Source organism: Geotrypetes seraphini, chromosome 11 (genome assembly GCF_902459505.1).
Source record: "Geotrypetes seraphini chromosome 11, aGeoSer1.1, whole genome shotgun sequence".
NCBI lineage: Eukaryota > Metazoa > Chordata > Amphibia > Gymnophiona > Dermophiidae > Geotrypetes > Geotrypetes seraphini.
In genome coordinates this window covers 26,684,879-26,712,737 of record NC_047094.1, presented here as the reverse complement: position 1 = coordinate 26,712,737, position 27,859 = coordinate 26,684,879, and the positions used below count along the sequence as shown (strand labels likewise).

The following is a 27,859-nucleotide window of genomic DNA, read 5'->3' as shown; positions in this document are numbered from 1 at the left end:
GTCTGACCCAGTATGGCTATTCTTATGTGAGAATCATCAAAAACTAAGCCTCAATTAGAGTTACTACATTCGTTTATGACCTCAGCAGTACAAACTGTGAGAAAGACTTCATTCACAGTATAACTTGCACTAAAGTCTTCATTGGTCAGGTTTTTTATCTCAAATCTTATTAATTAATTTATTTTTATTTAGTTTTCAAAATAACTTAAGAGATAATACTCATCTCATTATCAGAGCATAGCAGGGGTTCTTCACCGACATAGGCTATGTTTCGCCATACAAGGCTTTGTCAAGGTAATCCCCTTTCTTATGCCGATTCCACATTCGCTGCCATCATTGTAGTTTTGAACTAAACTACAATGATGGCAGCGAATGTGGAATCGGCATAAGAAAGGGGATTACCTTGACAAAGCCTTGTATGGCGAAACATAGCCTATGTCGGTGAAGAACCCCTGCTATGCTCTGATAATGAGATGAGTATTATCTCTTAAGTTATTTTGAAAACTAAATAAAAATAAATTAATTAATAAGATTTGAGATAAAAAACCTGACCAATGAAGACTTTAGTGCAAGTTATACTGTGAATGAAGTCTTTCTCACAGTTTGTACTGCTGAGGTCATAAACGAATGTAGTAACTCTAATTGAGGCTTAGTTTTTGATGATTCTTAGATTTTTTTGGCCTTATAAAGATATATCTAAGTGCCTAATATACTTGTATTCTTATGTGAGCCAGGTATAGGATAATAAAGCCATTGTGACATCACTGATGAGGTTGACTCTTAGGCATTGGTAGAATGAGGCATTATGATGTCACATTCACAGAGCTGGAATGTTGCTACTCTTTGGGTTTCTGCCAGGTACTTGTGACCTGGGATGGCCACTGCTGGAGATAGGATATTGGGCTAGATGAATCACTGGTCTGACCCAGTATGGCTATTCGTATGTCCTTTTGTAGTAAAAGAGCCCGCATCTTACTAGGATGGATAGGATTCTCTTCCAGAGAGAATAAGTTGTCTCTTATACCTGTCTACTAAGCTCAAAATTTCAGCATAGGATTTACATCACTGAAAATATATTTAATGGTTTATTTGTAGGGGTCAATTGGATTTCTTACAAAAATGATGCTCATTTCACCTCAGGATAGAGCTGGCTAGGTAAATATTAAAAACTTCCAAGTCACTCATCGCCTACCATACTTTAAAAAAAAAATATTGTAGTATACGTACTTTTGTTGCTATAGCAGAAACAGCAGCTGTCCTTCTGTCTGTAATGACATTTCCATCTATAATCTAGAAAACAGAAACAATGAATTCAGAGAAACATAGCACATGACAGCAGATTAGGACTATAACACTCCGTTTCATTCTGCCTCTGCCGTTACCCCATACTTTCTTAAATTCCATTGCTGGTTTTGTTTCTACACCTCCACTAGGGGGCTGTAGCGTGCACTCACCCGTACAATCGGTTAACCACCTTCTTGGTGTCTCAATACTATGACCTCTTGCACGAACTGAGGATTTGCGAAAAGTCCCAGTGACGTCGCCAACTTCTGTATTAAAAAAGCACCTCAAGGAGGAGGGCAGTGGTTTGGGAACTGTATTTCTTTGGCTGGTGGGGATGCCCCCCCAAGGCCCCCTTGCATGGCATAGTGTTGCCCCTGATGATTTTTAGATATTGACAGCTCTAAAATGGCTGCTTCCAGGCATGGATTTACACAGAAGCTAGACATATAAGAGGTCTCACTCTACTAGCATGGAAAACTACTAGACCCATGGGCGTAGCCAGTGGGGTGCTAAATGTTTGCGGCCAGGCCCGCCATTTCCTCTGCTATATCACTTCCGATGTGGCAGAGGAAAGGCCCTGGTGGCCTGGCCACAAGCAGCCTTTTTATAGCATTTCCTCTGCTGGCCAGCCGCCACTGCTGCTTTTGGATGTCCTGCAGGTTAGAAATATCAGCTCCACATGGGGAACGGGGTCAATTTGGAGATCAGGCCTGCACGGGGAGGGAGGGGACAGCAGGGAGATGCCACAGGGGGGGGGAGATTCAGAGAGTGAGAGAGAGCAGACACCCCCCCCCCCCGAAGGAGGAGGAGGAGAGAGGGAGGTGAACCAAAATTAACGGGGGGGAGTGAGGAGAGGACATGGATGGTGAAGGAGAAGGGAGGGGACAGAGATGGATGCTGGACCCATAAGTGGGAGAGGAAGAAAGTGACCCAGACCAGAAAGGAGGATGGGAAAGGACAAAAAGATTCGAGCGAGAGAGGTGATGGGGTGAGGAGACACGGATGCTTCTGATCTCTGGAAACTTGGTTGCACTCAACAATGACAGAGGATCGCTTGAATGGGCCATATATGTTAAGTGTGCATCGAAAGCTGGCTCGGGAAAGAACTACAGAAGTAGAAATGAAAGTTCTGGAAAGGTTTAGCACATATAGAAGAAAAATTGTTTTAGGGCGAGTTAAAGACTAAGTTTAAAATAAAAACATTTTTTCAATAGCCTATTTTGTCGTGTCCTCCATACTCCAAAATCCTGCTTACTTAGCTTACACTCGTATTCAAGCTCGAGTCCAGTCCCAGTGTAGTTCTCTCAGTCTAAGATCATTTGCACCCCACCCCCGGCTCTGATCCTGCCTATTCCTATGACTACACCTCTTAAATGTTACAGCTTAGGGAACTAAAGTACACTTCTCCCTCGTCATTCGCGGGGGATATGGGGCAGAGCCGGACCGTGAATGGCGAAAAAACCGCGATTATCCGGCTCTGACCCACCCCCACCTCCCTGCCGCCTTCCCGGCCTTACCTGGTGGTCTAGAGGGCTTTCGGGGCAGGAGCGATCTTCCTACGCTCCTGCCCCGTGCAGATCGCCATGAGGAAATGGCGGTAGGGAGTTCCCGACGTCGTCTCGAGAGACTATGGGAACTCCCAGCAGCCATTTCCTCATGGCGATCTGCACGGGGCAGGAGCGTAGGAAGATCGCTCCTGCCCCGAAGGCCCTCTAGACCACCAGGTAAGGCCGGGAAGGCGGCAGGGAGGAAAAAAAGATGGGTTATTTTAAAATTAAGACTGCTTTTTTTTATTTTCCCCCTCCCCAGAAAAAATTGCGGTTATATGAAACCGCAAATGGAGAAACCGCGAATGGGGAGGGGGAAGTGTAAAACCTTGGATTGCAAGTAACATGGTTTGTGAGTGCTTTGCAAGACGAACAAAACATTTGATAAAATTTTAACTTCATCAATGAGCATTGTCTTGCAGTACGAGCACTTTGGCGCGCGCCACGTCATCACAGTACGTACAACATACGCGCATCACATCGCTGAACGCAGCAATTAAGCATAATACAAGCAAGCACAGCGTACACACACAATTTACCCACAGTACAATAGAATCAGTCCCAGTGGTCTCAAACTCAAATCCTTCACAGGGCCACATTTTGGATTAGTAGGTACTTGGAGGGCCTCAAAAAAAAATGGTTAATGTCTTATTAAAGAAATGACAATTTTGCATGAGGTAAAACTCTTTATAGTTTATAAATCTTTCCTTTTGGCTAAGTCTTAATAACAATATTGTCATTTATAACTAAAGGGACATGATCAAGAAACTGTTTTATTTTACTTTTGTGATTATGATAAAAATACCGAGGGCCTCAAAATAGTACTTGGCAGGCCGCATGTGACCCCCCCCGGGCCGCGAGTTTGAGACCACTGCCCTAGCCCAATACATCCCGACCTTGCCTTCACTGTTGCACAGTCCCTGAACCCCTACTCATTCTGCCAGTGCCCAATTCCATCCCATTTGGCTCAAAATCTACATAGTGCTACCCAATTCCAAGTTCCCACCTAATCTCAATACGCTGCGGGAGCGTAGTGACTTCTAAACAAGCGAGGTCTTGCAATACAAATGTGTACATTATATTTTATATTATGTTTTTGGGTTGTGGAACGAATCGTCTGAGTTTCCATTATTTTCTATGGGGAAATTTGCTTTGATATATGAGTGCTTTGGATTACAAGCATGTTTTCAGAACGAATTATGCTCGTAAACCAAGGTACCATTGTATATTAAATATTGAAGCAATAATTATAAACTTTTAATAATCAATTATCAAACATATACCAAACACATAACATTTTTTCTACAATTTTCACCTTCAAAGACACCACCCAATATATAAAACCATGAAAGTTACTAACAATAATAGATTGGTGAAATGTCCACAATAAATAGTTAATAATCGATATTGTTATCACTCTTTATCCAGAGCTAGAGCTTTGAATTGTCTTCATATTTGCTTCAGAGACAAAACGTGGAACAAACAACGGTGCTTCGCTACAAGCATCTCCAGGAGACAAGACCAGTGGCGTACCTAGCAAATGTGACACCCGGGGCCCATCATTTTTTGACATCCCCCCATCTATATGAAAAATATGATTTTTAGTAACAATTCACATATCGGACAACAAGAGTGTACCTTCGAAAAGGCAGCATCTTAAACACTGCAGTGAGTACTAGAACACCAACACATACATTGTAAAACTAAACAAGCCAGATCCTGTACAGTCAATTGATCCTGTACAGTCAATGCTATCAGAAAGCCATGTCCCTTTTATACACACAGATAGATACACCCTCGCCCAATATGAAATAATCACAAACTAAAAATAGAAATATGTAGACAAAAGTTAAACTGAACCGCCAAAAAAACAGACTCTGCATACAATGCAACACCACAAAAACAGTAATACATGTCCTCTAATACTGTGCAAAATATAAAGACAGTAGATGTAAATTTGAAAAAACTGATACATAACAATCACCACTTTACAAATTAACAAATAAAAATAAAACAAATAATGAGAAATAAGAAAATACCATTTTATTGGACTAATCCCCGTAAGCTAGGCCCCCATCCCCGCAAACCACCTGATTCCATCCACACAAGCCTTGAATTGTTTTATATTGAACTTATATTAAAGTATAAAAAGAAACAATATTCTGTACAATTGTCAATTTATAAATCAGCGTCTTCTCCCCACTCTCTCTTCCCCATTTCTCTTCAGCGTCCTCAGCCCACTCTCTCTCCACTTTCCTTCAGCGCACGCACATAAAAACAGGCAAGTAATTTTATATCATTTTCATTCTATTCATTCATAGAAATTAAAGTCTAAATAATGCCAGTCACATAACAAAGCATGATTTTACAAAAATAATTCCCTGCACAGTCAAGCCTGCAAGGATTACTAGATGTCTTTCAGCAGCTCCCCTTCCTCCTTCCCCCTTACCTTCGTGGCCAAGTCAAAATGATCTACCAACAATAAAATTTTAAAAACACAAAGCACACTGTATGCAGAGAAAATGTTAATTATCATTTATATTCCGTGGGTTTTCAAAGAGGTCAAGGCAGATGACTTTATGCAATGTCACCTCAGTAACAACTATACAAAAACAGACAAATATACCCCTTCCCTTTTTACTAAACCAGTTTTTAGCGCACGGAACTGCGCTGAATGCCCCACGCTGCTCTCAACGCTCATAGGCTCCCTGCGCTAAAACCGCTATTGCGATTTAGTAAAAGGGGGTCATAGTGCAAAATATAGACAGCATATATGAGTTCTCAAAACGGACACATTTTGATCACTAAATTGAAAATAAAATCATTTTTCCTACCTTTGTTTGGTAATTTCATCAGTCTCTGGTTGCACTTTATTCTTCTGACTGTGCATCCAATATTTCTTCCCTTCTTTCAGCCTCCTATATGCTTCCTCTCCTCCAGACCTCATTCCCTCCCCCAACTTTTTCTTTCTTTCATCCTGCCCCCTTCTTTCTTTCTCTCTCCATGCCCCCTTTCTTTCTGTATGTCTGTCTTTCTCTCTCTCTCTTCGTGCCCCATTTCTTTCTTTGTTTCACCCTGCCCCCTTCTTTCTTTCTCTCTCCATGCCCTCTTTCTTTCTCTCTGTCTGTCTTTCTCTCTCCTTGCCCCATTTTTTCTTTTTCTTTGTTTCACCCTGCCCCCTTTCTTTCTGGCTCCCTGTCCCCCCACCCCCCATTTCTTTCTTTCTCCCTCCCCTCCCATATGCCACCACCATTGGAAAAATGCTGCCACCACCGCTAGGGAATAGGTTACCACTGCCGCCATCGGGAACAGGCCGGCTCCAAGTTCGCCCTGCTTCTCTTTCCCGCGGGGCTGACCAACTCTTTGCTGCCCGACATCAATTCTAAAGTCGGAGAGGACGTTCTGGGCCAGCCAGGCAGCGATTGGCTGGCCCAGAACGTCCTCTCCGATGTCAGAATTGACTTCGGGCGGCGAGAGTTGGTCGGCCCTGCAGGGAAGAAAAGAAGGGAGAACTCGGCTGGCTTGTTCCCGATGACGGCAGTGGAAGCCTTTCCCCGGTAGCAGCCTATTCCCTGGTGAGTGGCCAGCTGTGCACCCCCTTGGGGCGTGCACCCGGGGCGGACCGGGCGGACCGCTCCCCCCCCCGCCCCCCCCCACCCCCTCCCTTGGTACGTCACTGGACAAGACTTCTATGCAGCAATTCATAAGGCTGCTTTCCTGTCACCGCTCTCAATGACAACCAGCGGGGAAGAGAGGCCTTTCAATGGCCACTCGGCTGAACCAACATGTCTAAATCCAGCCCTATTCTTGCCACAGGTAGCCAGCACATACTCATTTCATTCCTCCATGTATTTTTGAAAAAGGTTCTACAGAGACAAATCATTTTCTAAAATACTATCAGAATTCAACACCTCCCAACTTGGATGTCTTAATTCTCAATTTCCACATTCTATACCTTTAAATGTTTAATCATGTCTCAGTCCAAATATCATAAAATTCTCAGCAAATGGCAAATAAAGGTCAGTATGGCTCATCCGGCCTGCTTAGAAACTTGCAATCAAGGCCAGCTTTACCTATGGACCAGCCGATGTCACGGCCCTGGGTATTTGGCATCAGCACTAATGAGTGCCATATGCCCAGGGCCATGACATCACTGACCCATAAGTTAAGCTATCCTGAGGCTTCCCTCCTCCTCCTGACGCTGCTGCCCTGTGCCGGCAGGGTGTGGTTTCATAGGCCAGCTGCTGTGATGGGGGAGGGCCAGTGTCAGCATCAAAGGAGGCAAGTGCTCCTCCGACGCTACTGAATGACACCCAGTTCGAAATCAGATTTGGTTTGTAGATCCTGGTAACAAGTACATGACCCATAGAGCTAAATGGTACCCAAAAGAACGTGAGACCAGGGATGTATTATAGATATTCTTTATCACCGTAATCAATTGTCTTGCAGTTTAGATAAGGAAGAATCTCAGACATGCAACAAAGAACACCGGACTTTCTGGTATTAGTGTATAAAATGTCACTTCCTGTTTGGCAGTTACATTTTTCTGGAAAATTTTAATTTTTTTTTTTTTTTTAATCTCCCTTTAAATTTATTTTGTTGCTCATTATTCCGCACTCCACAAACAAATCTCTTTATTTAGCCGTATAATAAAGGAAGATGCTTCTAAGCCAAGGAATACTCACAGCTTTCAAACTGCCATTCCTGGGCTCGAACAACAGAACAGTCGAGTGGTGAGAAGGAAAGGCAGAGATTTCATTCTCATCGGCAGCTCTTTTATTCTCATAGAAAGTAACCACTTTTGTGGCCAGGGCGTCATCTGTGGCGCTGTAGGCAGGCATTACCCCTAAAAATCTAGAGAGGAGAAATGGTTCATCGGCTTTGCCCTTTAATATTTCCCTCCAGTTTTTTTATCACCTTAGAAACTATTTATTTATTTACTGGGATTTATTGCCTTTATGAAGAGATTCACCCAAGGCGGTAGATAATTTTGTTAACAGCATAACAGTAGTAAACAGCCCAAATATAAACATAAATACAAGGAATGAGGTAAACTCAAAATCAGCAAATTGAAACTCAATATTAGACTATACTTCCCCCTCCGTATTCGCGGGGGTTAGGGGCTGAGCCGGGCCGCAAATATTAAAAAACCACAAATAATATTCGGGCCGGTTCTGCCCCTAACCCCCCGCTTCCCCCAGCTATTTTAAGCCCTGAAAGCCCCCCCCTTAAGCCTTACCTGGTGGTCTAGCGAGTTTTCAGGCAGGAGCGATCTTCCCACGCTCCTGCCCCGTGCAGATCGCTCACAGGAAATGGCTGCCTTGAGCTCCCGTAGTCTCTCGAGTCATTTCCTGTGAGTGATCTGCACGGGGCAGGCGCGTGGGAAGATCGCTCCTGCCCCGAAAACCCGCTAGACCACCAGGTAAGACTTAAGAGGGGGTTTTCAGGACTTAAAATAGCCCCCAAAAAGAAAAAGTATTTTTAGGTTTAAAACCGCGAATAAGCGAATCCGTAGATACGGCATTTGCGAATACGAAGGGGGGAAGTGTACTATAAAACAGTTTCAAAAATATTAACAGCACTAACCCCCCTCTTTTACTAAGGTGCACTAACCGATTAGTGCACGCTAAACGCTAACGCGTCCATAGACTAACATGCGCTCTTTAGCGTTTAGCGCACCTTAGCAAAAGAGGACCTAAATTCAAATAGCAGAGATATAATACATCGTCAGCATGATACTTATGAACTGTCCGTCACAGGGTCGGTTTACTCAAATCCAGATTAGACAAACGTTTGAAATACATTTTGGAATCTTGGCCACTTATGAGTTTGAGTAAACTGCCAATCTCCAGTTTGAGGAGGGAGATTTGGGGCCAGTGCTGGATTTCTGACATCCCTGTCATACTGCATTATGGGACCTGTGGATTTCAATGAGTGGCATCAAGGACTACAAATGCCACACTGCTCTTTGGGAAAGATGGAAGAGAAAAGGTAGGACTGGCCAAAAGTAACTCCCTCCTGGAGCTGGGTAGCTTGACTGCTCTTAAGAAATCTCACTCTCTTCCATTCAAAGCAGTTAACCCTTTCAGGACCATAAGGATCGTAGGCCAATTTTTGTGGTTTTGACGACATTTTTATGGTAAAAAGGGCTTGCAGATGCCAAAAAATTGATTGTTTTTGTGAAATATCATTATTTAAAAAAAAAAAAATCACACTTCTGGCTTATGGACAGTGTGGCAAGTGAATCTTCTCGTCAATCTGGCAACCACGCTAATGAATTAATGTCGGAACCAGTTTGTTTACATAAAGGCAGTATCATATGGAATCCGTACATATCAAATTTAGAACTGTAGACTATCCCAATCAAAATTTATAGGATTTTAAAGTTATGGGACAAATATGTCCCTTGGTCCTGAAAGGGTTAAGGGATTTTTAAGGGTTAGATTCACTAACCTGCCCGATTCACTCCGCTCCATGTCCGATCCGACGCAGGCCGACTGATTCACAACAGGCCTGTATTCAAATGGGGGCAATCGGAGGAATGCTCCCCACCACTACACGGATCGCTCTCCAGCAATCCTGACACACGCGCAGACCATCTACGTTGCTTGTAGATGGTCCGCGAATGCATTTGGTGGCCGTGTTTTTTTATTTCGCTTTTTACTTTTTTACTCGCGAACCCGTGGTTTTAACCCGCGGGTTTAAACCACGGGCTCGCGCTGCAGGGAAGGACGGAGAATCGGGGCAGAGAAGAGTCAGGGCTGCCAGCAAGAGCCGGGGCAGAGAGCGCGGGGTGGAAAGCAGAATCACGGCGGAGAGCAGGGAGCAAATTGCTCACTCTCCCTTTCCCCGTCGCAGCTTGCGTGATCCGACAAGCCTCAAACCAACTGCGGCAGAGAGCAGGGCTAGAGGTTGGCAGGGGTTTCAGGGTGGCGATGGAGCAGGAGAGTCTGCAGGGACATATGCAACTGGTCCTCAGCAGTCGCTTGTTTTGGAATCGGCCAGCCCAGGTGGTGTTCCTCTTTTTTTAGTGAATCACTGCCTGCCTATGAGCTAGATTCACGAACCTGCCCGATCGGCACCAATCCGTGTCCGATCCGGGCAGGTCCGATGGATTCTCCAAACTGCAATATGCAGATGAAGCGGATCGCTCTATAGCTCTGCGCATGCACTGGACCTCTGGGCCCTGCAGAGTTGGGGTTTTTTTTTTCTTTTTTTTAACTTTTTTGGAGCCCTTGATTTTAACCCGCTTAAACCCGCGGGTTAAAACCATGGGCTTGCACTGCGGGGAAGGGTGGGAGAGAAGGAGCAGGCAGGCGTTCGTGGCAGGCAGATCAGGGCAGCGGGAGAGTCAGGACTGCAAGAGGCGTTCGGGGCAAGCAGATCAGCCTCTTCTAGTCCAAAGCTGTGTCTCTGTGCCAGACGATTATTAGCAGGAGAAAGGAGAACAAGAAGAGTTCCTTAATTTCTGCAAAAGCATGTGAGGGATTCGTAGAAAAGTGTGCCAAGCCCAGGAACCATTTTAATGGCCAGGAAGAAAGCGCCGTATATGAGGAGCAGCTGATAGGGCAGAGAGCAGGGCGTCGGAAAGGGCTTGTTTGTGATCGGTCAGCCCAGTCGGTGTTGCAGGGTTTTGGTTAGCGAATCGGGTCCCTGCCTACTTTGCATGCCATTCCCCTCATTTGCATGCGCGGATCAGAGGATGGTCGGCAGAGAGGTAAGTGAATCGGGCCAGAGGGAAATCGGGTCGCAAACCAATCGGTTTGCTTAGTGAATCTAGCCCTATATTTGCATGCCATTTCCCCTCATTTGCATGCGCGGGTGGGGAGGCAGGTTAGTGAATTGGGTCCGGGTCGCAAAAGGGTAGCTAAGTGGTCGGGACTTGATCGGTGGGGCTTAATGAACCAAGCCCTAAGTGTGTTTCCTCTCCTCTTTCTAAGTCCCTATCTCTGGGAGTTGAGGCTTCCCTCAACCCCATCATGCCTTCAGGCCCTTTCCTGCACAATCAGCAAATGTGGCCAAGTTTCCTCCATTTACCTTCTGGATATTAATATGCTAATGCCGTTTGGAGAGATGCCGTTTGGAGAGATGCCGTTTGCAGTATGCTTGTCTGAGAGCCATAGGGAGGTTGTCAAGTCCCACGTATTTATCAGCTCAGCCTCCCTTCCCCCCCCCCCAGCCCTTACCCGCCGTAGTTGGCCACTGGCACGATGGTCCGAACCGGCTGGACAACTGCTCCAGTTCCAGCGGAAAAATTGATCAAGGCTGTTTTCAGCAGTGGGATTAAAGCTGTGTACGTTAAAAACTTCTTCACCACCTCCGCCTCTAGGAAAGGGGGCCGATCGCTCATGACTATCAGATTTTAGCGTCGAGCACGCCCCTGTGCGGTCCTAGACTGACTCGGGTCGGGACACACCGCCCTCTGACCGCTCGCTTCTCGGAGCTCTACACAGTCCCTCCCACAGGCTGCGCTCCGCCTCCTCCGGAGTGTGTGGTAAGCAGAGCCCCCTGCTGGTCAGACTTGGCTACTGTCCTGTCACCGATTTCTTATCTTGCACGCTGCTGGGTTGAGTTTGGTTTGGGGTTTATTTTGTTAAGAAAATGATCAAAAATTGAGCTAAAAGCTGGGAATATACACTTTTACATCTTCTGTCATCCCCTGAAACCTAGTGCAGTTATTTGTCCAGAATAGAAAGGGCATTGTAGGATGCACGCAATATGGGCGTATCCCCCGCCCCTTTTACAAAACCTAAGCGCGGTTTCTAGCGCCGTCCGCGGGGGTATTTGCTCTGATGCTCATAGAATTCCTGAGCGCCGGAGCTGTTACCGGCGCTAAAAAGTGCGCTACAGTTTTGTAAAAGGTAATGAAACTGTTTAAAATGCCCGTTTCCCAGACAGTGCATGCTTGCTTCTGTGATTGAAAAGCCATGGGAATAGTGCCTGAAGATGAGCTTCGCTAGTGTCAAAAACAATAAATGCATGATGGATTCACTTCTGGGGCAGTACAAATGGGCAAACGCTGCAGCAAAACAGAGGAGGGAGCCGACAAGACGGTAAACACCTGGGGGGGGGGGGGGCAGCAGAGGAAAACACTGCATCGCCCTTGACCGGGGCCGCACAAAATACTTCACGGGGCCACATGCGTACCTTGGGCCGCAGGTTGGACACCCCTGACTTAGGGGGTCATGCAGTAAACTGCATCTCTGATTAGTGTAGCAGTTGATTTTCCTGCTCAGTGAGACCATTTTACTGCATTAGGGCACTTACTGCAGTTCAAAATGACATACCATAGGATATTGTTGGATGGGCTGGGGAGGGCTTCAATGGCTTGGAGGGTGAAGATGGGCTGGCGTGAGCTTTGGGAGACTTCGGTAGTTGAAACCCAAGCACAGTACTGGGTAGAGCTTTGGATTCTTGCCTAGAAATAGCTAAGAAGGAAAAAAAAAATTGAATTTAAATTGTATCAGGTTGGGCAGACTGGATGGACCATTCGGGTCTTTATCTGCCGTCATCTACTATGTTACAGTGGAGGGCCCAATGTGCATATTTACCTAGGACCCACTAAAGGGTTAATCCTGTACTGTTAATATTAACTGTTGGGGGTTTCCTGCAATTTTTTTATGTCAGAAGGGCTGTGCAAGTGGTGTGTGCCACACAGGGCACAAAGTTTGCTCACAGCCATCTCCTCTCATGGGTGGTGCCCAAAGCTCAGTACAGTCCAATAGGTTAGTAACCACAGAGAATGATAGGTGGGCCATCTTTTCATTTCTTAAATAAATGGCTGCTTTAGGTTAATATAATCACAAAAGTTGATGCAGTCATCCATACCTACTCTGATAGCATTATTTATTTATTTAATTGGTTTTCTTTCCCATTTTCCCCATAGAGCTCAGACCGGGTTACAGGTTAAACATACATAAAATACAGCTAACAGGTTACGATTTGCACTAGATTTGCCATAATCTCAGTACAAGTTTACAATACAAGTTATTATCCTAACTTGACACATACTAGGGGTCTAATACAGTGGTATCAAACTCAGATCCTTTGCAGGGCCACATTTTGGATTTGTAGGTACACTTCCCCCTCTGTATTCGCGAATTCTGTATCTACGGATTCGCTTATTCACGATTTTAAAACAAAAAAGTCATTTTAATTTTTCGTGCTATTTTAAGCCCTGTAAGCCCCCTCCCCCTTAAGCCTTACCTGGTGGTCTAGTGGATTTTCGGGGCAGGAGCAATCTTCCCATGCTCCTGCTCCGTGCAAAACGCTCACAGGAAATGGCTCAAGAGACTACGGGAGCTCAAGGCAGCCATTTCCTGTGAGCGATCTGCATGGGGCAGGAGCATGGGAAGATCGTTCCTGCCTGAAAACCCGCTAGACCACCAGGTAAGGCTTAAGGGGAGCTTTCAGGGCTTAAAATAGCCAGGGGAAGCGGAGGTTAGGGGCAGAACCAGCCCGAATATTATTCATGGTTTTTTAATATTTGCGGCCTGGCTTTGCCCCTAACCCCCGCGAATACAGAGGGGGAAGTGTACTTAGAGGGCCTCAAAAAAAATAGTTAATATCTTATTAAAGAAATGACAATTTTGCATGAGGTAAAACTCTTTATAGTTTATTTTTCCTTTTGTCTAAGTCTTAATAATAATATTGTTATTTATAGCTAAAGAGACGTATGATCAAGAAACTGTTTCATTTTACTTTTGTGATTATGATAAACATACCGAGGCCCTCAAAATAGTACCTGGCGGGCCGCAAGTTGAAGACCACTGGTCTAATACTAATATATATATAATATACAGTTTACAGGCTACAGTTTGCCATGGTTATTCCTCCAGTACAAGCTTGACACACATAGACAATTCACAGGTCAGGTTTGCCATAGTTACAGGGCCAGATTTTTCAATACAAGTTTTTCTTACATGAAACATACCGGGATCTGGTATACTTTTCTTTGTAGTCCATCAGTCGAGGGCAAGGGAGTTAGGTGAAGAGGTATGTTTTTATTGCTTTTCAAAGGATCTGATCTGCAGGAGCAGTTGATTCTATTGGCTCAGTATGGAGTAGGAACATCGTTTGGCAGTTTGCAGTCGAAAGGCACAACTGGACTACATTGCATGATGTGTTAACAGTTAACAGTCCAGATTATCTGCAAAGCGCATTCCCCCCATTTCTCCGTCTATTCTGCACTAGCAGTTAATATAGCACATGAACATTAATCACCAAGGTCATCATTAGCTATCAGCATGCATAAATCCTAAAGCCCTAAAGGGGGAAGTTATTAGTGTGTGTTATCATATTATTAAAATGGGTTATTTTACTGTTAACCTCTGCTATTAGTAACTAAGAGATCCTTTCATTAAGGCGCGCTAACAGATTTAGCACGTACTAAAGATTAGCACAGTGGTCTGAAACTCGCGGCCCGCCAGGTACTATTTTGAGGCCCTTGGTATGTTTATCCTAATCACAAAAGTAAAATAAAACAGTTTCTTGATCATATGTCTCTGTAGCTATAAATGACATATTAAAACTTAGCCAAAAAGAAAGATTTATATAGAGTTTGAACTCATGAAAAATTGTAATTTCTTTATAAGACATTAACTATTTTTTTTTCTAAGAGGTCCTCCAAGTGCCTACAAATCCAAAATGTGGCCCTGCAAAGGGTTTGAGTTTGAGACTACTGGATTAGCACGTTCCCTCTGGGTTTTGCAGCCCAAATGCATGACCTTGCATTTCTTAGCATTAAATTTTAGCTGCCAAATTTCAGACCATTCTTTAAGCTTCGCCAGGTCTTTCTTCATGTTATTCACACCATCCAGCGTGTCTACTCTATTGCAGATTTTGGTATCATCCGCAAAGAGGCAAATCTTACCCGACAACCCTTCAGCAATATCATTTATAAAAATGTTAAAAAGAACAGGCCCAAGAACAGAACCTTGAGGCACACCACTGGTAACATCCCTTTCCTCAGAGCGATCTCCATTGATCACTACCTTCTATTGCCTTCCAGTCAACCAGTTTCTGACCCAGCCCGTCACTTTGGGACCCATCCCGAAGGCACTCAGGGGTCCTTTTATCAAGCGGCGGTAGGGATTTAACGTGCGTTAAACCGCCTGCCGCGCTAGCCGCTAATGCCTGCATTGAGCAGGCATTAGTTTTTTAGCCGGCCGCGGGGGTTAGCACATGATGAAATGTACGACGTGCTAATCCCGCTAGCGCGTCTTGATAAAAGGAGCCCTCAGTTTATTTTTCAGACATCTATGTGGAACACTGGAAGCTACTGAATTAGCGAATATGTAAGGACCTCTCCTAAACATATGGCCCTAGGCATGTGCCTAGCCTGCCTATGCCTAAATCCTGTCCTACATATTAATTTTGGCAAGTAACATCTGGTCATTGCAAAGCATTCAGTACATGCACTTTCTGACTATTCTTCAGCCTATAAAGTGAGTCATTGAACTTATGGAGTTTCCAGAAAGCTCTTGAATAGGACAGCAAGCTTTTCGACTACTATTTTAAACATTTTGGGACTCTTGCATTAAACGTTAGTAACACTTCACGAACCCATCTTAAAACGCAGCTGAATATAATATTTGTTGCAACAAAAACAGAAAGACAAGAGAATTCGGGCCTAATAACGACTGCACTTCCCCCGCCTAGTCGGAGGGAGGCGCCAGCGCGTTTGCAGATCGCTCTGCGGCGCGCGTGAAAGAGTTAACGCGGCACCGTTGCATGCTGGGGGTTAGGAAGCGCCGCCATCTTGTCGCCCCAGAGCGGCGGCTGTGAAGGAGAGAGCTGGCAGAATGAAGCTGTTCGGCGGCGTCCGCTTTCTTTCGGTGAGCGCCGGATGACCCCCCCCCCCCCCCTGGTCTGTGTTTGCGGAGGATGGGAGGCGCTGTAGCAACGGCAGCGCTGGGAGCACAGGCTCCCTTTATCCGAGGCGTTCTGGCGGGGAGGGGACGACCTGAGTAGACCTGACCCTGGTTCCGCCTCCTCCCCCACTTTGCCCCCAGCCACTGGGGGGGGGGCATGGGGCCCCTGCCCCCTTCACTGATAGTCCCCGGTCCCTGTCACCCCTCCCTGATTTCTGTGTCTCCAGACTTTCCCAGCTCAAGTTGCACAGGCTGGGACTGGTCGCTGAAGGTCATCGCTGCATCTCTGTCTGCGCTACAGCTTTAGAGCAGCGGTCTCCAAATCAGACCCTTCGCAGGGCCACATTTTGGATGTGTAGGTACTTGGAGGGCCACAGAAAAAAAAATACTTAACGTCTTATTAAAGAGATGACAACTTTGCATGAGGTAAGTACCTACACATCCAAAATGGGGCTTATCTGAAATTATCAGAAATTAAGGAAAGATTGATAAACTGTAACCGTTATAGTTAATTGCTTCTGATTATTTTAGCTATACACAGCTGAAAGCAGTGCAACATGCAGAAAGTGGAAAAACTATCAAAGTGTCAACTGCAAGAGACACGATTTTGGACCAACTATTTTGAGGACCTCGGTATTACAAAGTGATTCTTTCTGGAAAACTTGTGCCTTAAGGGTCCGGCTGAAAGGTCACTTGGACACACAAAATCAGGCGTGAAGAAAGTACAAGAGTTTTATTTACAGCATGCCGGACTCTTGTGCAGTGAGCAGCCTGCTTACAAGAGTGTCAGAAACAGGAAATGCACGGACTTTTATGTCCTTTTCACTAAACATATGCAAACTAATATATGCAAAAACTACAACTTCTCATTTGTTACTTCTATAACTTTTCTACAATTATTATTGGTCCTAAGCCAGCACTTGCGATAGGTTCAGCGGTACAACTTATAGTCCTATAGGGAGCTAGTTAATTTATCTGCTTATCTAAGCCTTGCAGTTCTAAATGTTACATGTTTAGGACGGCAGGGTACATCATGGCTCAAACTCTTATCTATTTAGCTTACAATGTGGTAAGGCAGGGACATACATTTCAGGCAGATGATGTCAGCAGATTGTACACTGTTTCCAGCTATGTAGGCCAGAGCAGTATTTCAAACAACAGTTAACCATTTCATGACCCTACACGGTGGTCTTGTCCGCAACCGCCTTCGGCTCTCACTTCCTCCAGCACTGGACACACGCACAAGCTGCACGGCCTCCAATGGTTACCTTACGTTCTGGAACATTGCCCGCCTTACTGCTGTAACCTTATGCAAGCACTTTCCTGCGTCTGTACGCGATTGTCCTCTCCACTCCACCTCACAATCGCGTACAGAAGCAGGAAAGCACTAGTGCGTACAGATGCAGGAAATCGTTTGCTTGAGGTTACACCAGTGGGGCGAGCAACGTTCCAGAACATGACCGCCGGACACTTAATGCACAAGTTTTCTATAAAGAATCATTCTTTATAATACTGAGGGCCTCAAAATAGTACCTAGCGGGCTGCGAGTTTGAGACCACTGGCTTTAGACGATTTGCAATAAACTGTAGCTTATTTAATTGCTGATTTTAAGAGTCCATTATCTAACTCAGTGGTTCCCAACCCTGTCCTGGAGGAACACCAGGCCAATTGGGTTTTCAGGCTAGCCCTAATGAATATGCATGAAGCAAATTTGCATGCCTATCACTTCCATCAGATGCAAATCTCTCTCATGCATATTCATTAGGGCTAGCCTGAAAACCCGATTGGCCTGGTGTTCCTCCAGGACAGGGTTGGGAATCACTGATCTAACTTATGCATAACTGTAGCCACAGTTTGTATGGTTGTTTTCTCAATAATTAGAGAGCGTAAAGTATGTTAGTACTATAAAATCCTCTTTTTCCGTTACGGACCCAATTTTATGGAATGAGATAATCTGGAATAATAAGATTCTGCAAAAATGTGTTACAATTTAGGAAATTACTTAAAACACATTTCTTTGTTAAAGCTTTTGGCTGATGCAAAAAAAATTATTGTTGGTCAAGTGGTGGTGGAGTTAAGACCTTGGAGAAGAGATTAAGATCAAATTGGAAAGGATAATTGATAATGTTTTTGCTTTTGCTTTTTTGATAGCTGTGTTTTGTTTTATTATTATGTATGTTTTATAGTGAGCCGCTTAGGTCTTTAAGTGGATTATAATTATTTTAAATAAATAAAATATGTTCAGAGTTGTGCTATATTTTTTTCTGCTTCTAAAGTGAACTGGTTTTTATCCTTGGATATACGCGTTACTTTATTTATGACCATGCTTGTATTCAAAAGAGAGCAACAGTAAAACATTAGCAAGTGATCTATTGAATGTGTTCTGATGCTTTAATAGTTAAGTGGTGTAAGGAGTAAGAGAAAAATCCCAGGTCTGTTTCATGTTATTCCCACCAGCATTTAACTATAGTATTGAAAGATTTTGGCTGATGAGATTATTTCTGATGTGTTGCTGTTGTGTTAAAAACAAACATTGGTACCAATGAAGAAAGCCATGCAGTTGAGCCAGTTCATGTGTGGCATCTACTGTACTATGAAATTAGGGATCTAGAAATACCACAGCATACTATAAGCCAGGGCTATTCAATTCCGTTCTTTGGGGTCCACAGGCAGGCCAAGTTTTTAGGATATCCATAATGAATATGCAGAAAGATTTGCATGCAACTCATGCATATTCATTGTGGATATCCTGAAAATGTAGCATGCCTATGGACCTCAAGGAGCAGAATTGAATAGCCCTACTTTAAGCAGTAAACATGTTAATTACTGTTGCATTAAAATTGCAGCAGTAATTCACAGTTCATTGCAAAATGTCCCTATGCCTGTCTGTAGGTGAGCAGTGATTCTCACATACCGATAGGAATAGGGATGATTTAAAAAAAAAAAAAAATCTAATGGCAGAATTCCTAGTAGTCGTCACCCATTGGTGGCTTTCTGCATTGATCCCACCCTCCCCCCATTATGATCCCAGAGACTACCAGCCAGCATTCTTTTATTTGACAAACAGACCCAAATATCCTAGGATACACTACATAAGAACATAAGAATTGCCACTGCTGGGTCAGACCAGTGGTCCATTGTGCCCAGCAGTCCACTCACGTGGCGGCCCTCTGGTCAAAGACCAGCACCCTAACTGTGGACTAGCCCTAACTGCGTACGTTCCGGTTCTGCAGGAACTTGTCTAACTTTGTCTTGAATCCTTGGAGGGTGTTTTCCCCTATGACAGACTCTGGAAGAGCGTTCCAGTTCTCTATCACTCTCTGGGTGAGGAAGAACTTCCTAATGTTCGTACGGAATCTAATCCCCTTTCAATTTTAGAGAGTGCCCTCTCATTCTCCCTACCTTGGCCCGCCCCTCCACTGCCCAACCCACAGGATCCTAGGGCCTGATTGGTCCAGGTGCCTAAGGCCCCTCGGGCAGTGGAGGGGCTGGCCTGCCTCATTTGGACGGAGGTGGGCCTGCTGGCTGGACGTTGCGAGTTGCTGTCCAGCCAAATTGGAGATAAACCCAAGGAGGGGTTCCAGGGTGGGGGCTTTCATTGGGGGGGGGGTCTGGCAGGAGGAGTTGGGCAACCTCCTGCCAGTGATCTTCGGGGGGGCGTGTTCTGTCGGCAGGAAGGGTTAAGCACCTTCCTGCCGGCGATCGTGGGTGTTGTCGGCAGGAGGAGTTGGGCACTCTCCTGCGATCGTAGGGGAGGAGAGACTGGCAGCCATAGCTGTGTCCGCTATACTAATCGCAGCAGGGAGGTCCATGCTGCGATTAAGTATAGCAGCCGCAACTACTTACCATGTAGGCCAGCATTTTGCTAGCCTACATTGTAAGCGTCTCCCGTTCTGCTAGGGAGACCCATAGGGCTGCCTAGGTTCACTTAAGGCTACCGCCTAGCCTTAGGCGGGCCTCTCTAGGCTCCCTGAAGGCGCCTTCAATATATGCGGACTGCCTGGGAAGCATTTTTTATTTTTATTTTTTGAAAAAGTGCCTTCCGATTGGCTGATTAGACAGATGTAGGACGCCTACAGCTGCCTACAATCGGGAGCACTTTGCAGAATCAGGGCCATTCTGTTCATCTGATGGACATTCTATAAACTGCGCCATTTTATAATTGATATCCATGCTGCGTAGATGCTGCTTGGCGCCATTTATAAGATCTGACCCTTAGGACCCAATTCTATATATTTTGCTTAAAAAATTGGTGCTAAGTGCAATTTTATGAAAGTTAAGCATACTGTATAGATTCACACTTAGTGTCATATAAGCAATGTTAAGTATCACTAGGCATCTTAACTTTTAGTGCATCATATTTACGCTAGGGTTTTCTTAGCCTAAATGCCTGCTCCTAGACACATACCACTTTCTGATAGGTGCCTAACTTTCAATTAAGATCAATTAACACTGATTTAGCCTATTCATTTAGGCACCCTAGGCCAGCTAGGTGTGCCAATGTAGGCACCTAACTTTAGACAGACTATAGAATTTGGGGTTAGTGCCTCCTTTTTAAGATGTCCATGTGAATCTTCACTGACTGCACAAGCCCTGGTTAGCACACAGTGTATGCCACATGCTTTTTGCAGTTTGATCTCCATGCCTGTGCTCCATCCATGTCCCTAACATAAAATGCCCTCAATGCATAAGTGCCCACTATTAAAATAATGTGAAACCAGTAACTGTGTTTGTGCAGTATGCTTAATGAGGTTCTTTTACGAAGGTGTGCTACTTGGCAGAACATGCTTGTAAAAGTCCACCAGTGTGCACTAATCCACATGTTAACTGCATATTAGCAAAGGGGCCCTTAGTTTAGTTTGATTTTTCAGTTCAATGGCTTGCCTGGGCTTCACTTTCTCTAAGCAAGTTCTTATTAAAAACAAGTTTTCCAAATAAAGAAAGCATATATTTGTCAGCATCACATTAGGGCACTGAGATTTTACTGGGCAATGGCATTTGTTCTAGGGCCAGCTGCGCCCTCCCTCTATACAAATATATTTAATACCTGTTTATTGTGGACAGTCTGAAAACACAACTGGTTTGCAGTACTCCAGCACTGAAGTTACCCACCAGAATCTGTTCTAGAATCTCTGCTTTTTAACATATTTATAAATGATCTAGTGAGATGATTAAATTTCCAGTGCAACAGGCGAGACATTCTAGACAGATGGATTGTGTCCCCATGGTTGCATGTCGTCTGCAGAAGGAATTCACTCTGGATTTTTTTTCTCTGTGCCTATGGTATACTTCACTGGGCTCCTTAACTCCACCTATAGTTTTTCTCTTTTGCATGCATGCCAGCAGGAGTATATATGATCTGCTCTCCCTTTTTTAATTTTATTTGGTGTTTTTTCATCCCATTTGCGTGGTTTCTAGTGCTCGAAGCATTTATTCATCTCTGCCTGCATTTAGATCGCACAGACTTCGGTCTGCAGCTGACAGGCCGATTCCTGGTGGTACCTGACAACCAGCCTGCATTTACTTCACAGGAGTTCGGGGCCGCCCCCACGGAGGGAGCTTTTTACATCAGACTGCTGGTTAAGCCTCACCAAGGCTCCTATGGGAGGGGCCTTAGGTATCTGGGCCAATCGTAGTCTTAGGCCCCTCCCCACCGGGAAGGTAGCAAAAGATCCTGATTGGCCCAGATAGCTAAGGCCCTTCCCATAGGAAAGGCTTAAAGTATCCAGGCCAATCAGGGCCTTAGGCCCCTCCCCAGTGCATCCCTGGATGCACTGGAAAGGGGAAGGCCTGCCATTTCAAAGAGGTGGGCCTGCTGGCAAGAGGGATTGGGCATCCCTCTTATTGGCTTCTACAATGAGGTATGGAGGAGGGGCTGGGGGTTGCTTGAGCTGGAGTGGTTCTGAGCTGACCCCTCCCCCTACCATCAGGGCTGCCTTTTGGGGTCTTGGTGGGGTGGTGGGAGGGGAGATCTTTGTGTAGGTTGGGGATGTCGGGAGGGTGTCAAGGTGACCCAGATGCACAACCAGATTGCTGAAGCAGAAGGGATCCCTCCTGTCTCTCTAGGTACATCACTGTCACGGGAACGGCCGTAATGGGGGGGGGGGGGTCGAGGACCCACATTCATTGGGGGGGGTGCAATGGCTGTGGTCAGGTGGGGGGCCAGCACAACTTTTTTTTTTCTTTAATGGGGACAGATATTGTATGTGGGTAACATGTACAGCATCTGTGTCCATAGAAAAAAAAAAGGTTTCCTGCCCTGAACAGCTGAGTGGCAGGAGGCTGCTTCGGGGCTTCCCCTGCAAGCTCTGCATATGTGTGAGAGTAGCTCTCACAGCAAGTCATTGGTGGGGATTATGATGAACCTCCTCTCAAATCATTTGCATACAAATTTGTTTGAGCATCAGTCGCTCTTTTTTGGAATCGGCCAAAAATTGAACCACAGCAGACCCATTCAGTCCGATCCTGTTCAGTACATCTAGGCCTGAATGCTGACAGTGCTTTACAATTGCTAGAACACAATGGCAAATTGAAATCATAAAGCAAACAAACCTCAACTCTTGAAGGTGTCTTTTCTCATAGCACTGTACATCAAAACATGGAAGAGACAGTTCCTGTTCAAAAGCGCTTACAATATAATCAAGACATACTAATTGGATTTTTTTAGAACTTAGCTTAGTTTAAAGATAGATGCCCTGCCTGGATCTTAAGTGTGCTCTATGGACGTTCCCATCTTGCACCTACTTACCTTACCCTTAATTCCTCTTGTACTACTTGATATCTTTGTTTTTTTCAGTTTGCAATTTCCCCATCCTCTTCCTTCTCCTCCTGTGTGTGGAGCTATGTTTTATCTTTTGGCTTCCTCCTCCTTGGAAGGTTTTAACGCCTAGCTTTGCTGGTAGAAATAGCCTATTAATTGGATTTACAATCTCTTGTTCTAGCGGAGGTGGTATTCTGCAAAAGCTGAACCCAAACAATCAGCAGCGGAGCGAGGAAGACTACAGCCTGAGGAGCTTCAGGTCAGGAAAATACAAAATACTCTCTCCTTGCTGTCTGCTACTCTGTGATCAATTTGATATGTAACCACTTGTAATCTCTGTTTAACTAATGTGAACCGCCTAGAACTCTTCGGGGTATGGCGGTATGTTCCAAAAAACTTTGAAGGCATATCATTCTAAAAAGTATTTTGATTGGCGATGTAATCTCATTTCTCTTGTTTCTTGCTTGTTCGAATGATCTTCGTGTGGTCCACATTGAACCTTACAGTATATGTGGAATATAAAATTGCTTACTGTATGTGAGACTTTAAGCTTTTCTCTCTGACACACAACTTTACTAATTAGTCACTGTCATAGACTGCAAAGATCAGGAGAATGTTGCAGGAGTTAATTGCATTGGGTAAAATGATACTCTTCTGAAATAATTTTTCTGAGTTTCCAGGTATGTTTTACTGACCAACAATTAAATATGTAAATGATTTTGCACCACTGAATTGAACATTTTATAGAGCAACCTCACACCTTAAATTATATTTAATGTTCCCAAATTGATGAAATCATTTGTTGTATTTCAGTACCTGATCATTTGGGGGTTGAATTATGCATTAACTGCTTAAACGCACTTCAGTATAAGGAACCCTTAGGGCTCCTTTTACTAAGCCGCGTTAGGGCTTTAACACTTGGAATAGCATACGCTAGACCTTAATGCCAGCATTTGCGGGTTTAGTGCATGCTAAAAACACTAACGCAGCTTAGTAAAAGGAGCCCTTAGTCCAGGGGTGTCAAAGTCCCTCCTCGAGGGCTGCAATCCAGTCGGGTTTTCAAGATTTCCCCAATGAATGTGCATGAGATCTATTTGCATGCACTGCTTTCATTGTATGCTAATAGATCTCATGCATATTCATTGGGGAAATCTTGAAAACCCGACTGGATTGCAGCCCTCGAGAAGGGACTTTGACACCCCTGCCTTAGTCTATGGCAGGACTCTGGTCCTCAAAGGCTCACGCCTCAATAACCAGTTTATTGATGCATGAGCTTCTGAGGACCAGATTATGCTAATTAATGTCAATTAATGTTTAATTGACAATTATTGGTGTGGATTAACTTGTTAACCGATCGGCATTGCACACAGATTTGTGTGTTCAACTTAGTCGCTTTATATAGAATCCAGGAGTTAATACATAATTTGACCCCCTCCCCCCCAATGATCAGGTATTGAAATTCAACATAAATGTTTTTACCATTTTTGCCACACCAATTATAATTTAAGAAAATTGGCTTTGTGGGTGTTGGTGGTGGTTTTTTGTTTTTTTTTGCTTATCGGTGAATGTTCTAAAATATTTTGTTTATTGTGTGAAGTAAAATGGCTTTGATTATTTAATGCAGATCACAAAATTACCAAATGGTTTGGTGATTGCTTCTTTGGAAAACTATTCTCCAGTTTCGAAGGTTGCTGTGTGTGTTAAAGCAGGTAGCAGATATGAGACCAGCAGCAATCTGGGCATCAATCACTTACTCCGCCTTTCATCTAGTTTGGTATGTATCTTTTATTCTATGGGTTCTGGGTTTCAAAGGTTAAATTAATCCCCCCCTTCCTAAAGTCTCATAGCTGCTCCTTGTTTGTTTGTTTTAATTAATTGTACCCTGCACTACACACTTTACTATATTGGGAGATGGTGAACTCCACCTTTGTGACGACATTGACCTTGAACCTGTATGCCTACAAGAAGCTGAAGGAGCTTGCATTAAAAGAGTAGGTCCATTTGTGCACTTCTTCGTGCGTTTATCTGGATGTGAAATTCTCTGGTTGAGACCATGTTCATGAGGAAGTTTTTGCTTTGTATTATCAGGAGTTTAATGTTGGTTGTAGAGATTTAGAGATGAAATTTAACAGTTACATTTTGTAACATCTTGAAGATGAGATGAGGCAATCAATCCCAGTTATTACATGTTATGGACACCATGGAGGTTCTAAATCAAAACCGATTTTTAACTCATGTCTGTTGCAGGGGGACCATCTCTGTCCTAGCGAGGAAACATTTTATCTCAATAAGTAAGATTAAGATTAATGAAGGTAGTATGTTAACCCTTGCAATTAATCTGTGAGGAACAAAATTGATCTTTAGTAGATGGTATACCAAACATAATATACCTATGTATACCAAAGAAAATGGAAAAAATGTGTCAACACAACTGCTGAAGAAGGTATTCACTTGAAGAACAACATGCAATTCACCAGCATAAGTATAATCTAAATTTCAGTATACTGATATTTTTGAGCCGTTATAAATTGAAGGGTAAGAAACCACAATAAGACTGTATTGAGGGTTCTCTGAAGCAGTGAAATGTGTCAGGACCCCGATCACTTGCATAAAGATAAGTGTAGTTTTTGTGTACATTGAAAACAGTTAAACAATCGAGTCATGAAGATATGTGCTATGATTGAGAGAAGAGACACTTTGCGTTGGGCTTGATCCATTCGGTGGCCTCGATCATGAGTCATCTCTGAGCATAGAACAAATTTTTGAAGTATCACTATATTGAAATTTAGATTTTACTTATTTGGTGAATGGAATATTGTATCTATGAAGGGGAAAGGGATTGGGACTTATATACTGCCTTTTTGTTGCACTCAAAGCGGTTTACATACAAGTACTTTGAGCATTTTCCCTATCTGTCCCGATGGGCTCACAATCTATCTAATGTACCTGGGGCAGTGGAGGATTAAGTGATTTGCCCAGGGACACAGGGAGCAGCATGGGGTTTGAACCCACAGCCTCAGGGTGCTAAAGCTGTAGCTCTAACCACTGCACTACACTCTCCCCCACATTTAATTTGTTTGCCATTATTGTGACCTGGTTAAAAGATTTTATTTATTTTTAAAATTTCTTTTCCGCTTATAACCTGAGTGGATTATAATAAAACAAACACAAAATGTTTCACTTAATCTTCATAACAAGACAAATTACATCAAATAACCATATTACATCACTCCCTTTTACAAATATTTACCTTCTTTCCCATGTATTGGCTGCAGCCTATACATCGATTTTGCAAACCAGCCTAGTAGGCGCGGCTTGCTTAAATGGGACAGCCAATTCATGGAGTAATACATCATCCCTCTCCTTAAATACCTCCTGGACGGCCGCACCTGCCTCCTCCAAACATACTGTGCAGGGCAGGAGCAATGTTTGCAATCTCAAAACTCACCCCACACCCTTCTGATTGGCTGCTGTCGCAAAAACTGATGGCAGCCATTCAGGAAGGATGCGGGGTGTGGCTTGAGATCGCAAACATCGCTCCTGCTCTGCACAGCGTGTTTGAAGGAGGCGGGCATAGCCGTCCAGGAGGTATTTAAGGGGGGGGATGATGTATAGGCTGCCCAATTGTATAAGCCGATGTAGATTTTAAAACTCTTAGATAAGCCGCGGCTAGTAACATGGGGCAGCTTATCTAAGAGTTTTAAAACCTACATCAGCATTTTCTGCAGCCTATACAAAGGGGCGGCCTATACATGGGGAAATACGGTAAGTATTTCAATCTAAAATATTTACAAATATTTAAGTATTAAAATATTTCAATCTAAAATAAATATTTCAGTAACATTTCACTCTAAAAAAACATGCTTGTACAAATAAGTTTTAAATTATTTTTTAAAAGATTTCAACTCCTTACATAATCTCAAATGACCTGGCATCCTATTCCATAATCGTGGACCTGCAGCTGATATTGGTGTTGTCTGTGTTCTCTTATGAGTCTCTCCAACTGATTCAATCGACAATCTCATCACTGTTTCTGATCTTAGAGAATGTGCTGGCAGATACCTCCTCAGTGCCTGTGTTAAATATCAAGGCACAATCCCTACTCACTTATGTCCTCCTGGTTATAAAGTTCACTATCAAGGGGATACGCAGAGTTGGGATGACTTATGTTTATTTAAAGAGGAATTACAGCTATATAGAATAGAAGTGAGTTTTCTGAATATTCAAAGGTTTTTCTTTAAAATGGTGAGCATTAGGGTATTTGTGCACTCTGTACACTTCTCCCTCCGAATCTGCGGTTTCAGTATCCGTGGATTCGGTTATTTGCAATTTTTTTTACAAAAAAACTATTTTCATTTTTTGGCTATTTTTAAACAATCCAAGCCTCCACAGAACCTTACCTGGTGGTCTAGCGGTGAAGCGGGACAGGAGCGATCTTCCTATGCTCCTGTCCCATGCAGAGCCGTCATCAGAATGGCTGCCGTGAGATCCCGTTGTAGTCTCAAGACTAAAGTTTAGTTTAGTTTAGAAAGCAACATGTTGGATCCTATTTTAAATGAAAAAGAATTAGGGAGAACCAATAAAAAAATCTATGAGAGTGTTGTGGAGGGATGAGTCTAAATGAGTGCAAATCTGTGCAGAAATGTGAGAAAATCACTGCCTCTTTATGGGGCAGCAGGAATGGTTTGACGAAAAATGGTCAGGTGTTCCAGTGCAGATCCTTAGTAGTTTGGGGAGGGGTAAAGTGGTGTGATATAGGTTGGAAAATAGATAATAATAATAACTTTATTCTTCTATACCGCCACAATCTTGCGACTTCTAGGCAGTTTACAATCAAGAGAGCTGGACATTCAGTGAGTTACAATGTGCAGATGACCTCTAGTTCTGTTATGTTAGTGAAAGGGTGGGATTTCAGGTAGCAAATAGAGGGATACAGCAGAAATTCTTCAGCGATTCTTCAGCGATGTTCATGAGAATCTCCTGGGGGGAGAGATATGGGAGTTATTGAGAAAGCAAGGAGGAGAAGGAGAGTGTGTATGTGTATCTATCACACATATTTATATTAGGGCTGTATATTTAATCTAATCTAATCTAATCCTTAGGTTTGTATACCGCATCATATTTTTCTCTCCTGGCAACTCTTCCTACCTCTGGCAGCTCCCTCTCTCTTGCTCGCTTTTTCTCACACCCCTTGCAACCCTGGAAACTTGCCTTGATCCTCACTGCAGTGAAAGCAGGCTACTTCTCACTGGGCATAAAGCCTCTCTAAAGCATCAGAGACAGGGGTAGTATCTGACAACAACTGCTCTAGCCAGATCATTTGGTTGGAGAACTGTGTAAAACATGGGTCCAGGGCTCGCACCATTGCTGAGGTAAGCTTGGTTAATGCAGTGTCT

The 27,859-nt window shown here is 43.9% G+C and overlaps 2 protein-coding genes across 2 annotated transcripts in view; one reads left to right on the top strand and one right to left on the bottom strand.

Moving 5' to 3' along the window:
- CRYM (crystallin mu) overlaps nt 1-11,327 on the bottom strand; it is a 36,842-nt gene extending 25,515 nt beyond the window's left edge. Inside the window, exons 1-3 of the mRNA XM_033963056.1 lie at nt 11,018-11,327; nt 7,517-7,685; nt 1,228-1,290 (exon numbers count right to left, since the gene is read on the bottom strand). Of these exons, the coding sequence (XP_033818947.1) occupies nt 1,228-1,290; nt 7,517-7,685; nt 11,018-11,181 (396 nt within the window). The 5' untranslated portion in view covers nt 11,182-11,327. The remainder of the gene's footprint in view (nt 1-1,227; nt 1,291-7,516; nt 7,686-11,017) is intronic.
- A 4,188-nt stretch (nt 11,328-15,515) lies between these two features.
- LOC117369085 (cytochrome b-c1 complex subunit 2, mitochondrial) overlaps nt 15,516-27,859 on the top strand; it is a 33,177-nt gene continuing 20,833 nt past the window's right edge. The window contains exons 1-3 of the mRNA XM_033963054.1: nt 15,516-15,667; nt 22,645-22,722; nt 24,088-24,237. Of these exons, the coding sequence (XP_033818945.1) occupies nt 15,635-15,667; nt 22,645-22,722; nt 24,088-24,237 (261 nt within the window). The 5' untranslated portion in view covers nt 15,516-15,634. The remainder of the gene's footprint in view (nt 15,668-22,644; nt 22,723-24,087; nt 24,238-27,859) is intronic.